This window comes from Rana temporaria, chromosome 1 (assembly GCF_905171775.1).
Source record: "Rana temporaria chromosome 1, aRanTem1.1, whole genome shotgun sequence".
Taxonomy (NCBI): domain Eukaryota; kingdom Metazoa; phylum Chordata; class Amphibia; order Anura; family Ranidae; genus Rana; species Rana temporaria.
Window position 1 is genome coordinate 371,684,482 of NC_053489.1, and position 15,058 is coordinate 371,699,539.

The 15,058-nt window shown below is 52.8% G+C and overlaps 1 protein-coding gene across 1 annotated transcript; it reads right to left on the minus strand.

Moving 5' to 3' along the window:
- Nucleotides 1–9,170: 9,170 nt before the first annotated feature.
- On the minus strand, nucleotides 9,171–14,721 carry LOC120910950 (mucin-1-like). The gene is made up of 2 exons (XM_040322505.1): nucleotides 13,556–14,721; nucleotides 9,171–9,855 (listed from the first exon to the last, which is right to left on the minus strand). The coding sequence occupies exons 1-2, from the start codon at nucleotides 14,364–14,366 to the stop codon at nucleotides 9,260–9,262; spliced, it is 1,407 nt and encodes a 468-aa protein (XP_040178439.1). The 5' UTR covers nucleotides 14,367–14,721; the 3' UTR covers nucleotides 9,171–9,259.
- Nucleotides 14,722–15,058: the final 337 nt, after the last annotated feature.

Sequence of the window (15,058 nt, forward strand, 5' to 3'; positions counted from 1 at the left end):
GAGGACGACAAGAAGAAACCCCCAGTCGTACTCATGTCAATAGATGCTGAAAATGCTTTTGACAGAGTCGAATGGGGGTTTATGATGGAAACTTTGCGAACTATAGGAATGGGACCTAGATTCATGAAATAGGTGGAAAATGTATATAATCACCCGACGGCAAGGGTAAAGGTCAATGGGAGTGTGTCGTCTGTGTTTGAAATGATGAATGGACCAGACAGGGCTGCCCGCTCTCACCCCTCCTGTATGTAATATCGTTAGAACCATTACTGGCCAGGATACAGAATAATTCAGATATAGGGGGGTGAGAGTGGGAGAGGAGGAGCATAAGGTTGCGGACGACATACTCCTATATGTGACCAAACCTAGACTCTCTGGCCCAGATTCACGTAGATCGGCGCATCTTTATGCCGGCGTAGCGCATCTCATATGCGTTACGCCAACGTAACTTAGAGAGGTAAGGTCCGTATTCTCAAAGCAAATGCGTCCAATTTTGCGCTGGCGTAATGTAAATTTGTTGGCGTAATTCAAAGTAGGAAGGAAGTGGGCGTGATCCATTTAAATGAAGCGTGACCCCATGCAAATGAAGGGCCGAACGAACGGCGCATGCGCCGTGACGTGATCGTATGTCCCGCGCCCCTCTGCGCATGCTCACAACTACGCCCGACGTAAACCCTCAGATACGCCGGCCCACCGTTTACGCCCAGACATGTGCCCGTCGAGTGCAAAAGTACGCCCGTCTGTTTGTTAGTGCTGTAAGTACCTTTGCTATCTTCCTGTGTGCCATGTCTGCTCAGCGTAGTGGGAGTAGGAAGAAGAACTTCTCCCCAGAGGAGAGGGCCATTATAATTTCGGCCATGGAGAGATATGATGCTCGCCTCCATGGGGCACAAAGTAAGGACACCAGCAAGGGGAAGAGGGATGAGATCCTGATGCGGATAACCACCCAGGTCAATGCCCTAGGGAATGAGGTGAGGAGGCCCCAGGACATTGCAAAAAAAATGAACGACCTGCGCAGGAAGGTCAAGGAGAAGCTGGGCAATATGAGAAGGCATGCCAGGGGCACTGGTGGTGGACCAGCCTCTACTATTCGGCTGACTTCCGAGGAGCAGGTGGTTGCCCGGTGCCTTGAGAGGGAGCAAGTGGAGGGCTATGACTCAGTTGAGCCGGCCTTGAGGACAGGTAAGTGTGTTTTTTCTCCTATCTGGTGTGTAGCATGTGAGGGGGTGGAAGGGAACATGTGACAAGTGTGTGGGTCCACCAACATGTGAATGTTTTGTGTCATCCGCAGATGTCCAGGAGGGAGCTGGGCCATCTGGTGCCTCTGCCTGTCCCACACCTTCATCCCCTGAGCATTATGCCCCTGACCCCCTGGGAAGCCAAGAGGCATTGGTGGAGGGGAGTGGTGCCCAGACCTCCACTGAAGAGGTGGTTGAGGAGGATGCGCTCCATATGGGTGAGGAGGTGTGCCTGTATTTGGAAGAGTCCTCCCTCTCGGCTGATCCGTCGCGGACGTCAAGCTCCATCTCATCCAGCCCCTCAGGATCCATCCCCATCACACCTACTCCCTCAAGTGCCTCCCCCTATGCCAGGCCTCAAGCCTCTCCTGGCCCCAGGAAGGCAACCAGGAAGACCAGGGGGGTTCCTGAGTTCCTTCCGGAACATTTAACCAGGGCCCAGGACTCTTAAACCCGCCATATGGGTGAGATGGCCGTAGAGATGAGGCATGTGGTAGACAGCCTGGCCTCCACGGGCCACATCAATGATGCCCTGCAAGATGTGTCTGGCAACACTGCAGCTGTGATCACCTGCATGGGGGAGCTGCAGGCCACAACGGCTACCCTCGTGGCAGAGGTGAGGTCCCTGACTGAGGCCGTCCAGGGCAACACAGCTGCCATTGAGGCGGAGGGGAGACAGTCGCGGCTGGTGCAGGCAGAGACTAATACCATCCTCACCCGCATTGCCGTGGCTTTAGAGGGCAGGCCTCCAGCCTGGGAGAGACCTGGTGATGCTCCTCCACCAGATGCCCCCCCACACCTGAGCCTTCTACCAGGCAGTTAAGGAGCCGTGGCCGTGGCCGTGGCAGCAGGCTTGGCCCACGACAGGGCAACTGATTTTTTGAATTTTCCTTTTTTTGCTCTGGTGAAGAGCGTTTTGGTTTATTTTTGCTCAGGTCATTAGCTTTGTTTCTTTTTCCTCAGGTCATAAGGTATTTTTTTTTGAACAATTACTGCACATGGTGAGGCATGCAGATTATAGTGTGACTGGTGTGTGAATGGGGGGGGTGACACTCCTGCCAGCAAAGAGGTGTCACCCTCAGTCGTTGGGGAGAAGTGATCCCCACGACCCGTGTGAATGTGGTATGGTCAGTGACATAATTGGAGCCTTGGCATGGCGTTGCTGCTCCCAAGTCCTGCATGGTGGACTTGGGCTAATCCAATGTGATGTGGATGTGGTGTGAGATAGGGACCACAGTGGTGTGCATGCGTGCATTCTCCTTGTGCCATGATGAATGTGTGTTTAACGTGCAAAGATGCGTTCCACGAGGCATCTCCTGACTGCTGTTCCCTCAGCAGATGGGGTAGCCTCGGGCAGGGGGGGAATGTCTGGTTCAGGGGTCAGGTCATCACGTATGTCAATCTCCAGGCCCTTTCTCTCTGCAAAGTTGTGCAGAATGCAACATGCCCTGATGATCTGGCACACAAAGTTTGGGGAATACAACAGGGTCCCCCCGGACTTATCCAGGCATCGGAAACGGGACTTCAGGATGCCAAATGTGCGTTCCACCACTGCACGGGTACATATGTTTGCTTCATTGTAGTTTTGCTCTCCTGTGGTTTGGGGATTCCGGAATGGAGTCATGAGATGGGGGCCAAGTGCATATGCAGAGTCACCTGGAAGGGAAAAGACAGGAGGATGTTAGTCGTGCATGTGCCCCTCGTGATGTCTGCATCATGGGGTCGGACAGTCATGCCTGACTCCCATGTCACTCACCAACCAGCCAGCTGTCCCCATACATGTTCTGTTCAAATTCTGTTGGGATGGTGCTTTGACGGTATATGTAGCTGTCGTGGCTGGACCCTGGGTGTCTGGCACGGACATGCCATATGAGGCATTGGGCATCGGCTATCACCTGTACATTGATGGAATGCCAGCGCTTCCGATTGCGGTATATGTGCTCTGTGTCACGGGGGGGGCCGTAGTGCCACATGTGTGCAATCAATGGCCCCCACGGTGCATGGGAATCCTGCAATTCAGACAAAATCCGCCATTGCCTTATTCCGCAGGTGCTCCTGGGTGGGTCTGATGATGTGGTGGGACATGCGTCTGAGGATTGCGGGGACAACCTGGTGCACACATCTGCTCATACTGGTTTGTGACATCCCAGCCACAACTCCACTTGTACGCTGAAAAGATCCACTGGCGAGGAAATGCAGTGTTGCCAGTACCTTGACCAGTGGCTGCACTGCATGTGAGCAGTGTGTCTGGCTGGTAATGTCATCATGCAGGGTTGTGGCCAATTCCAGGATGGCATCAGTGTTTAATCTGAAGATACGATACACCTCCAAATCCCCCATGCCAAAGACGTACGCGTTCGGTATATCCTCTCCCGTGCCCTCCTTCTACGCGCCTGGGCACACACTAGTAGTGCTATGACCATGCCTGCCCCTGGCATGTTGGCATACGGATGTGTTGCCCTGCAAGTGTGGTTGCTCAGCTCGTCCGTAGCGGTGCTGCTGAAGCTGCTCTCCAGCTGACCTGCACACGTCTGGTGCAAAGTTACCCCTGCTTTATGAGGGGTAACTTTAGGCCGGACGTACAGCTTGCGCGCACCGCACGTAGCCTGCGTCGGGCGTACGTACGTTCGGGAATCGGCGTATCTCCCTCATTTGCATATTTGAATAGGAAATCAATGGGAGCGCAAGATGCGCCCAGCATAAATATGCACCCACGCTACGCCGGCGTAGAAAAGTTACGTCGGTCAGGAGAAGCCTATTTTCAGGCGTATCTGGTTCTGTGGGTACGGCGCATAGATACGCGGGCGTATATATACACTTACGCCGCGCATCTCGAGATATGCCGGCGTAACTTCTTCTTTAAGAATCTGGGCCTCTCTTCCCAATGTAATGAAAGAAATAAAAAAATACGGGGAACTTTCTAATTTTAAAATGAATCCCATAAAAACGATAATCTTGAACCTGGGAATAGATACAAAAGAAGAAAAAGATTTACAGAAAGAATTTATATTTACCTGGGAAAAAATAACATTATCATACTAAGTAGGGTTGAGCGAACCCGAACTGTAAAGTTCGGGTTCGGTACAGACTTTGGTTTTTTTTTGCTCCCGAACAATTGGAAAAAGTTTGGGTTCGGGTTCGGAGTTCGGGTATGTTTTGGCGCGCTGCACGGCAGCCAATCGCCATTTGTTTTACTACTGTGACTGGGAACTGATCACAGCCATGCCTACTTATGGCATGGCTGTGATTGGCCAGTGCAGCATGTGACCCATCATGTGACCAGCCTCTATATTAGATAGAGGCTCACAGCACAGATCGTTACTCTGCTTTAGTTATGATAGGGAGAGGTTGCCGCTGCTGCTTAGGGACAGTGTCAGAGAGCTGTATCCTGCTTCAGAAATCTCAACAGGCACACTTTATTTCTTTGATATCTGCATCATCTTATGGTTCCTGGCTCGTCACTGTGCTTTAGTTATCATAGGGAGAGGCTGCTGCTGTTGCTTAGGGACAGTGTCATTTAGGTGTATCCTGCTTGAGAAATCTCAACAAGCACACTTTATTTCTTTGATATCTGCATCATCTTTTTGTTCCTGGCTCGTCACTGTGCTTTAGTTATCATAGGGAGACCCTGCTGCTGTTGCTTAGGGACAGTGTCATTTAGGTGTATCCTGCTTGAGAAATCTCAACAAGCACACTTTATTTCTTTGATATCTGCATCATCTTATGGTTCCTGGCTCGTCACTGTGCTTTAGTTATCATAGGGAGAGGCTGCTGCTGCTGCTTAGGGACAGTGTCAATTAGGTGTATCCTGCTTCAGAAATCTAAACAAGCACTCTTTATTCCTGTGACATCTGCTGTGCTTCATATAGTTTAGGAATTTTGTTCAGCTATGGGGACAGAAATCTATAGGTGACTCTGTATATTTCAACAGCACTGCACCTGCCACCACCTGTGCACCTGTGATATACTGTGTGTGTCCGGGAATAGTTCAGGGACAGGTTCCAGAAATTGTTGTATAGGGACAGCAATCTATAGGTGACTCTGTATATTTCAACAGCACTGCACCTGCCACCACCTGTGCACCTGTGATATACTGTGTGTGTGTGTCCAGTACATAGTTCAGGGACAGGTTCCAGATATTTCCTATAGGGACAGCAATCTATAGGTGACTCTGTATATTTCAACAGCATTGCACCTGCCACCACCTGTGCACATGTGATATACTGTGTGTGTGTCCAGTACATAGTTCAGGGACAGGTTCCAGAAATTTCCTATAGGGACAGCAATCTATAGGTGACTGTATATTTCAACTGTACCTGCCACCACCTGTGCACCTGTGATATACTGTGTGTGTCCAGTACATATTTCAGGGACAGGTTCCAGATATTTCCTATAGGGACAGCAATCTATAGGTGACTCTGTATATTTCAACTGCACCTGCCACCACCTGTGCACCTGTGATATACTGTGTGTGTCCAGCACATAGTTCAGGGACAGGTTCCAGAAATTTTCATATAGGGACAGCAATCTATAGGTGACTCTGTATATTTCAACAGCACTGCACCTGCCACCACCTGTGATATACTGTGTGTGTGTGTGTCCAGTACATAGTTCAGGGAAAGGTTCCAGATATTTCCTATAGGGACAGCAATCTATAGGTGACTCTGTATATTTCAACTGCACCTGCCACCACCTGTGATATACTGTGTGTGTCCAGCACATAGTTCAGGGACAGAATCCAGAAATTTTCATATAGGGACAGCAATCTATAGGTGACTCTGTATATTTCAACAGCACTGCACCTGCCACCACCTGTGCACCTGTGATATACTGTGTGTGTGTGTGTGTGTGTGTGTGTGTGTCCAGTACATAGTTCAGGGACAGGTTCCAGATATTTCCTATAGGGACAGCAATCTATAGGTGACTGTATATTTCAACTGCACCTGCCACCACCTGTGCACCTGTGATATACTGTGTGTGTCCAGCACATGGTTCAGGGACAGGTTCCAGAAATGTTCATATAGGGACAGCAATCTATAGGTGACTCTGTATATTTCAACAGCACTGCACCTGCCACCACCTGTGCACCTGTGATATACTGTGTGTGTCCAGCACATAGTTCAGGGACAGGTTCCAGAAATGTTCATATAAGGACAGCAATCTGTAGGTGACTCTGTATATTTCAACTGCACCTGCCACCACCTGTGCACCTGTGATATACTGTGTGTGTCCAGCACATAGTTCAGGGACAGGTTCCAGAAATTTTCATATAGGGACAGCAATCTATAGGTGACTCTGTATATTTCAACAGCACTGCACCTGCCACCACCTGTGATATACTGTGTGTGTGTGTGTCCAGTACATAGTTCAGGGAAAGGTTCCAGATATTTCCTATAGGGACAGCAATCTATAGGTGACTCTGTATATTTCAACTGCACCTGCCACCACCTGTGATATACTGTGTGTGTCCAGCACATAGTTCAGGGACAGAATCCAGAAATTTTCATATAGGGACAGCAATCTATAGGTGACTCTGTATATTTCAACAGCACTGCACCTGCCACCACCTGTGCACCTGTGATATACTGTGTGTGTGTGTGTGTGTGTGTGTGTCCAGTACATAGTTCAGGGACAGGTTCCAGATATTTCCTATAGGGACAGCAATCTATAGGTGACTGTATATTTCAACTGCACCTGCCACCACCTGTGCACCTGTGATATACTGTGTGTGTCCAGCACATGGTTCAGGGACAGGTTCCAGAAATGTTCATATAGGGACAGCAATCTATAGGTGACTCTGTATATTTCAACAGCACTGCACCTGCCACCACCTGTGCACCTGTGATATACTGTGTGTGTCCAGCACATAGTTCAGGGACAGGTTCCAGAAATGTTCATATAAGGACAGCAATCTGTAGGTGACTCTGTATATTTCAACTGCACCTGCCACCACCTGTGCACCTGTGATATACGGTGTGTGTCCAGTACATAGTTCAGGCACAGGTTCCAGAAATGTTCCTATAGGGACAGCAATCTATAGGTGACTCTGTATATTTCAACTGCACTGCACCTGCCACCACCTGTGCACCTGTGATATGCTGTGTGTGTGTATCAGGAATCAAGTACTTACCGAGACCGATATGCAGAGGGTGGTTCACCTTTACGACCAAGTGCGCCCGTCCCCTGAGGTTGAGACAGGAGGCAGAAGCACAAGGCGGTACCGGTGCCAGCGAAGAAGCGGTGCTTGCAGGTAGTAGCAGCAGATGTAGTAGCTTCAGCGGGACTGCAGCCGGAGACAGGAGATAACCGAAGATACGTCAGGGATGCAGGTACGGATCAGGTCCAGATGAAGACTAGGAACGTTCCAAAACACAAGCCGAGGTTCAGGGGGCAGAGAAGGTAGCAGGTCCAAGTCACAAGCCAAAAGGTCAGGTCAGGAGAGTTCAAGCAAAGTAGGTGAGACAAGCCAAGTTCAAAAGTTCCAGGAGAGAGCTGAGTCGGGAAGCAATCCACAAGGTAAGGTTTCCAGGAAACAGGATACGGGTCAGAAGCTGACGACGAACCAGCAATTAGCAGAGGGGAAGGGGCTGGCTTAAATAGGCCGCACTGGCCACTGATTGGTCCACAGAAAGTACAGGTTCAGCACCAGGCTCAAATGGATAGCACACAGGATAGCACTGAGCAGTGGCTCAAAGACAAAGAGCTTGACTATGGTATACCAGAATACACCCTGACCGCTAAGACCCTTTTACAGTTAATACCCCACATTAACCCTTAATAAATAATGAGACCACCACTTAATGTTGGAGTAAAAACTGGCCGTAGCAGCCTCCTTTATTTTAAATACTCTTTAAATAATAAATAACCAATAACATAACAACAAACACGTAAAATTCCTGAGATAATACCTCTCCTAAATGGTGTTGGACTTTGCAGGACCCACTAACCACTAAACTTATTCACACTTTAACTTTTTAACCTTGTAACTCTTTATTTGGCACTGCGGTGTCCTAACCTCTGGTCATAGGCCTCAAGCCGAAACTGGCTCAAAGACGACCGTTGACCGCAGTGCCCCCAATTCACCAATCTTCCAGCTACATTAGTAGACTGGGAACTAGAAACCCCTTCAGAAACCATCCACCACTGGGTACTGGTGTCCATCTTTGGGGTAATATCTTCTCCTGCAAAGTCCGAAAAACACCCGCCACTGCCACGACGATGTAATCCTCACCTGTAAAGAAACAAACACAAAAACAGCACCCAAACACATACCAAATTATCAAGTACCATCAGTCCATATTTTCTACCTCAAAACTAGGGAGGGTGGGTGGGAACTTTGCTCCCCCACGCCTGTCTGCCCGGGAAACTGGCTGGTGAGAGATATGTGTAAACTCCCCTCCCACAGCTCCTGCTCCTCCTTCCCCCCCAGCTACCAGGGTTCTGTTAACCCTGTCATGGCCGGCCCTACGCTGACTTGCAGTTGGCTCCGTGCCTCACTTGACTATGGTATACCAGAATACACCCTGACCGCTAAGACCCTTTTACAGTTAATACCCCACATTAACCCTTAATAAATAATGAGACCACCACTTAATGTTGGAGTAAAAACTGGCCGTAGCAGCCTCCTTTATTTTAAATACTCTTTAAATAATAAATAACCAATAACATAACAACAAACACGTAAAATTCCTGAGATAATACCTCTCCTAAATGGTGTTGGACTTTGCAGGACCCACTAACCACTAAACTTATTCACACTTTAACTTTTTAACCTTGTAACTCTTTATTTGGCACTGCGGTGTCCTAACCTCTGGTCATAGGCCTCAAGCCGAAACTGGCTCAAAGACGACCGTTGACCGCAGTGCCCCCAATTCACCAATCTTCCAGCTACATTAGTAGACTGGGAACTAGAAACCCCTTCAGAAACCATCCACCACTGGGTACTGGTGTCCATCTTTGGGGTAATATCTTCTCCTGCAAAGTCCGAAAAACACCCGCCACCAGCACCCGAAGGTAACACCTTACCTTCGGGCGCACCTCCACACCCTCATTGCTTGTTGTACCCCCTCCTCTAGGCGCAAAGCCCACATGTCAATCCCCACGTCCGTGAGGTGAACACCATCACTCCTGAGGTAACGCCAAGGGTCAACCTCCAATTCCGGGTGCCGAACCACCAGCCCCCCGTTCCTTAGCACAAAACGCCCCACATTCCTGTTCAGCTTCCTGCGTGCACGATTCACCGCGTCTACCGACCTCGCCATCCTCCACGATGTCCTAGCCACCATGTCCGACCACACCACTACCGTCTCCGGGAAAGACAACCGGAGCCGCTGAAAGTCGAATTTAATATCCCGCGCTATCTCCAGCATAGATCTCACCCCAAGATCATTGCCCCCAGCATGAATCACTAGCACATCCGGAGGTCTGTCCAAACGTGCCCATTTGTGAACCTCCGGCACAACTCTGCTCCATAACATCCCGGGTACCCCCAACCACCGTACCCTCGCCTCCTGTCTCGAAATCCCCAGTTGCCGACCGGTCGGGCGCGCCTCCGCCCGTTTTTCCCCCCGAACCACGTAAGAGTGGCCCAAAATCCAGACCAACAAAGGTCCAGTACCTGAAAGACAGTAAGCAACAACAAATAACTAACACATCCCCCAATACAGCGACACCCACGTTTCAAAACAGTCATCTAACTCATTTCCCCTTATCCCAACAACAACTCCCAAACTCTCACCGCAAATTTGCCACCAGCTGCGGCCTAACATATGAACGAAACCTCCTCGATTCCCACCTTCCTATCCTCTTTATTGCGTCCTCCCCTAGTCCATTCCTTGCCGCCTCCGTAGCAGCCCCAATCCTAAATGAATGAGCCGAGAACTCCCTTGCAACCAGGCCCAATTCCCCCAGACACTTCCTAAACACCGCCACAAACTGATATCTCGACAGCGGGGCCCCATTTTCGTGTACCAAAAAGGTGCCCCCAACCGCCGGACGGATGTCCAGATATTTCCGGACCAGCCCCACTGGGCAAAGTTCCGATCCCTCGATCGGGAACACCTGGACTGCTCTGCCCTTGCCACTCTGGTCCGTTTTGGACCTTCTGAGCCACAACGTGACCCCCTCCGGGGCCCAACTAACGTCCGATGCCCCCATGCCCCCTTGGACGATTCTCGACGGGCTCACCAACTCGCCTATCCTAAAAGCCCCGAAAAATGCCAGCGCAAATGCCGCGCGAAACAATGTAACTTCAAAAACGGACGAACCCACAGTGCCCATCCTATCCATCAACCCTTTTAAAACGTCGAAAGACACAGGGCGGCGCGTATCCAGCCGCCGCCCTTGCTTCCTGTACCCTTTCAGAGCCTGGCGCACCCAGAAATCCTTTGTAAAATCTGGCAACCCCTGCCACTTGAATAAAAACGCCAAACCGGCCAACTTCTTATCCAATACCGACTGAGACACTCCTGCCTCGATATTCCTGGACAAAAAATACCACACCAACGTCCTCACCTCCGGTCCCGAGAGGTGCACCTCAGATTCCATTACCAAGCTACTCCATTCTACCCATACTTTTTCATAGGCCGCCCAAGTACCCGCACTCACCGATTTTTTAATCCAGGTGGAGATGATTCCAATGGAATCTGCCACAGCCACTCCGGACAGGGGACCCCTCGCTCCTCTGCTTCCGGCACCAACTCCCGGAACCTGTCCCACTGGAACCGAGACAAAGCATCAGCCACGACATTTTCAACCCCCGGTAAATGCACCGCATAAACAAACACATTCAGCTGCAGACACCGCAGTACCAAGTGTCTCAGGAGCCGAATCACTGGGGGAGAGGACGCGGTCACGCGATTTATCACCTGCACGACCCCCAGGTTATCCCCATGGAAGCGCACCTTCCGATCCCGGAAAGACGTGCCCCACAACTCAACCGCCAGCACCACTGGAAACAGCTCCAACAGCACCAAGTTTTTCGTAAAACCCGCAGCCAGCCAGGACTGAGGCCAGGGGCCCGCACTCCACTGTCCTTGAAAAAAGGCCCCAAAGCCTGATCCCCCGGCCGCGTCTGTGTACAGCTCTAGGTCAAAATTGCTGACCGGGCCAGACATCCACAAGGCCCTACCGTTAAAGGCCTCTAAAAAAGAGTGCCAGACCCACAGGTCCTCCCTGTGCTCCTTCACCAGCCTTACATAGTGGTTAGGCAAACTAACCCCTGCCGTGCTGGCCGACAGACGCCGACAAAAAATTCTCCCCATCGGGAGGATCCTGCAGGCAAAGTTAAGCTTCCCCAAGAGCGACTGCAGCGCTCTCAGTTGTACCTTACGCATGCCAATCATCCCCCTGACCTCCGCCTTGAGGCCTTCCAACTTGTCCGCCGGCAGCCTGCATTCCATAGCCTCGGAATCGATAACTATGCCCAAGAACTGAATGACCGACCTAGGCCCCTCCGTTTTGTCGGGCGCCAGTGGCACCCCAAAACGCTCAGCTATGTGCTCCAGCGTGGCCAACAGAACCGCGCAAACCTTTGACCCCGCCGGTCCAATGCAGAGAAAGTCATCCAGATAATGGATAACCGAATCCACCCCCGCCACGTCTCGTACCACCCACTCCAAGAAAGAACTGAACTGTTCGAATAATGCGCAGGACACTGAGCAACCCATGGGCAGGCACTTGTCCACATAGAATTTGCCCTCCCAGTGACACCCCAACAACCGAAAGCTGTCCGGGTGCACCGGCAACAGCCGGAAAGCCGCCTCGATGTCCGACTTGGCCATCAACGCCCCCCGGCCGTACCGCCTAACCCAACTCACCGCCGCGTCGAACGAAGTGTAGCACACTGAACAATCCTCCGCATTAATCGCGTCGTTCACCGACCCCCCTTTTGGGAAGGAGAGGTGGTGTATGAGCCTGAACTTGTTTGGTTCTTTCTTCGGTACCACCCCCAACGGTGAAACCACCAGGCCTGCTAACGGAGGGGACTCAAACGGGCCACCCATTCGGCCCAGCCCGACCTCCTTACGGAGCTTCTCGGAAACCACTTCCGAGTGTTGCCTAGCTGAACGTAAATTTTCGGACATTGGCGGAATCACGGTCAAATTAGCAGGGATACGAAAACCAACTGTAAACCCCTCCTCCAGGAGCTGGGCAGCCGCCCTGTCCGGATACCTACCGAGAAACGGCAGCATCCTTTTCACCATCACCGGCGTGCTCCCTCTTGCCTGAAGGATCTCCGGAACGGCCCTTGCCCTGCTTGAAGCAGCGGGAAGAGGGGTGATTACCCCCACACCCGGAGCACTCATGCTTGTACCGGCACGACCCTCCGAATTTGCAGTTTCCCTCGTTGAACTGCCAACAAACCCCCTTTTTCTTTCCGGCCGACTGTCCCAGGGAAGAGGCCCCGCCGGCCCCCCCCTGAAAAAACGGCGCCGACGTCCTCGGAGCCGTCATAAGCCGCATCCAAAGGCTAATGTCCTTCGCGTCCCACCGGATGTCCGGCCTAATCGCCCGACGTTGCCTAAATTGCTCGTCATAACGAAGCCAACCCGTGCCCCCATAACAACGATAGGCCTCGCTAATCGCCTCCTGGTAGCTGAAGAGCGCCGAACAGTGTTCGGGGTTCTTCTCGCCAATCACGCTGGCCAAAATAGAATAAGCCTGCGACCAATTCGCAAACGTGCGAGGTATGAGCCGATACCTCCGCTTTTCCTCGTCCTCCTTTTTGGAGTCCTCGGGCTTCACCCTATCCAAGTTGAATTTCTCCAACGGTAACAAAGCGAATATCTCCACATATTCGCTCTTCCAGATTTTTTCCCGAACCTCTTGTTTCAAATGTGCCCCCAGCGGCGCATCATAACAAGTATACACTTGCCCCTTTGCTTCATCCGCTAACCGCACCAAATCCCGCTTCTTGCCTGCGGCCCCTGCCGGCTCGGCAGTCCCTGCCGTCTGTGCCGCCGGTCCTGACCCCAAGCCACCCCCATTCGCCTCCTTCTCAGTCACCACTACCGCCGTTGGGGCAGCTGCCGCAGCCGCCGCAGCCCCCCCTCCCGGCCCCCAAGCCGCGGTCGGGCCCGCGGGGGGTCTGTCCCCCCCTTTAAGCTGGCTAACCAACGCCTCTAGCCCCGACAAAAATCTCTGCAACCCCGCATCCACCCCAGGATTCCCCACCTGTGCGTCCGTAACCTGGGAAGATGTCGCACTGCCCCCAGCCACCGCGGGCACCACCAACCTATCCCGGGCCCCCCCCACCCGGCCCCCCACAACCACATCATCACAACGTAAATTTGAAACATATGTGGAAAAGGACTCACCGGGCTGCGTGGAAGCAATCCCATCAGCCGATCGTCTGGAATCCCTCGCTGTAGGCACCGTCCTGGGCACGACCTCCTCCTCCGAACCGGACAGCTCCCCATCCGACTGGTCCTCGCACAGCCCCTCTTCCCCCGATGATGACCCCCCGGGCAGCTCGGTCCCGGCGGCCGAAGGCCCAGGGCCGGATTCGCTCTCCCTGCGGGCCCTGGACCCGTGAGCGGATTTTGCCGGCGCTTTCCTGCCAGGCGTAACTCTGCTGCGGTCTTCCTGCAAGTGGCCAGCCGTAGCAGCTGAGGGGCTAGCCACCGTAATCTGGGATCCCTCTCGCCGAGGCCTGCTGACCGGGCCCGTCTCCACCTGCTCCACACGTCGGGCGGGCACGGCCGCCGTACCTGAGCCCCCCGGCCGTCCCCCCCTCTGTCCTTGGGTGCTCCTGGTCCCCCCTGCCGGGCCCTCAATGACCCCCGTAGCCGGCGCCGCCGCACGCTTTGCGGGGGGGCCCGATGGGGCCCTGTTCCTGCCGCCTTCCGACCGCTGCTGACCAGGGGATGGGCTGGGTGAATATCTGCGTGGGGGGCGCGACGAGCGCGACCGCGCGGTCCCCCGGCCGGTGTGACTGGGCCCCGATAGCGCTGCTTCCCCACCGCTCTGAATAATGTCCTGGCCCGTGTGGTTAGGCCCCGACGGCGCCGCGCCGCTTGCTGCCCCGTTCTGAGGGAGAAGTGTCCCCAGCTGACGCTGCAGCCAGTCCTCCCCCCGCACCGCCGCCTCAGCCCTAAGCTGTGCAAACAGGGCTTCAATCCCTGCCATCTCGCCGCCCCTACCTGTGTCCCAACGCTTGCTGTGCAGAAAAATCCCAGTTGCAGGCTGTACAGACCATGCAGCTTTTCTCCCCGCGCAGAAAAAACCCAGCTGCAGGCTGTACAGACCATGCAGCTTTGCTCCCTGTGCAGAAAATCCCAGCTGCAGGCTGTACAGACCATGCAACTTTGCTCCCCCACGCCTGTCTGCCCGGGAAACTGGCTGGTGAGAGATATGTGTAAACTCCCCTCCCACAGCTCCTGCTCCTCCTTCCCCCCCAGCTACCAGGGTTCTGTTAACCCTGTCATGGCCGGCCCTACGCTGACTTGCAGTTGGCTCCGTGCCTCACTGGACCTGAAACTGCGAGATCCCAGGTTCAACTCCATCCAGAACCAACTGGGGAAAGTGACCGCAAAAGGTCTGTGCCCTGACAGTGCCCCCCCCTCCCCCCTAGGGGCGGACTCCGGACGCCCAAACTGTCCACTAGTTCTGGATGCTCCTGATGGATCAAACAGGGAGCATGTAGATCTTTACTTTTTCTTTTTGGACTTTCTTGATCCTGAAGTTCTGGTAGGGGGCGCCCTCCTTGCTTGTAAGGCCTGTTCAAATATTACCAGATCCTGTTTACGGACCATAGTACCATCCGAGGCATACGTGCAGTCTGGAGGGAGAACTTCAACTGGGGACATAGGAACTGAAGA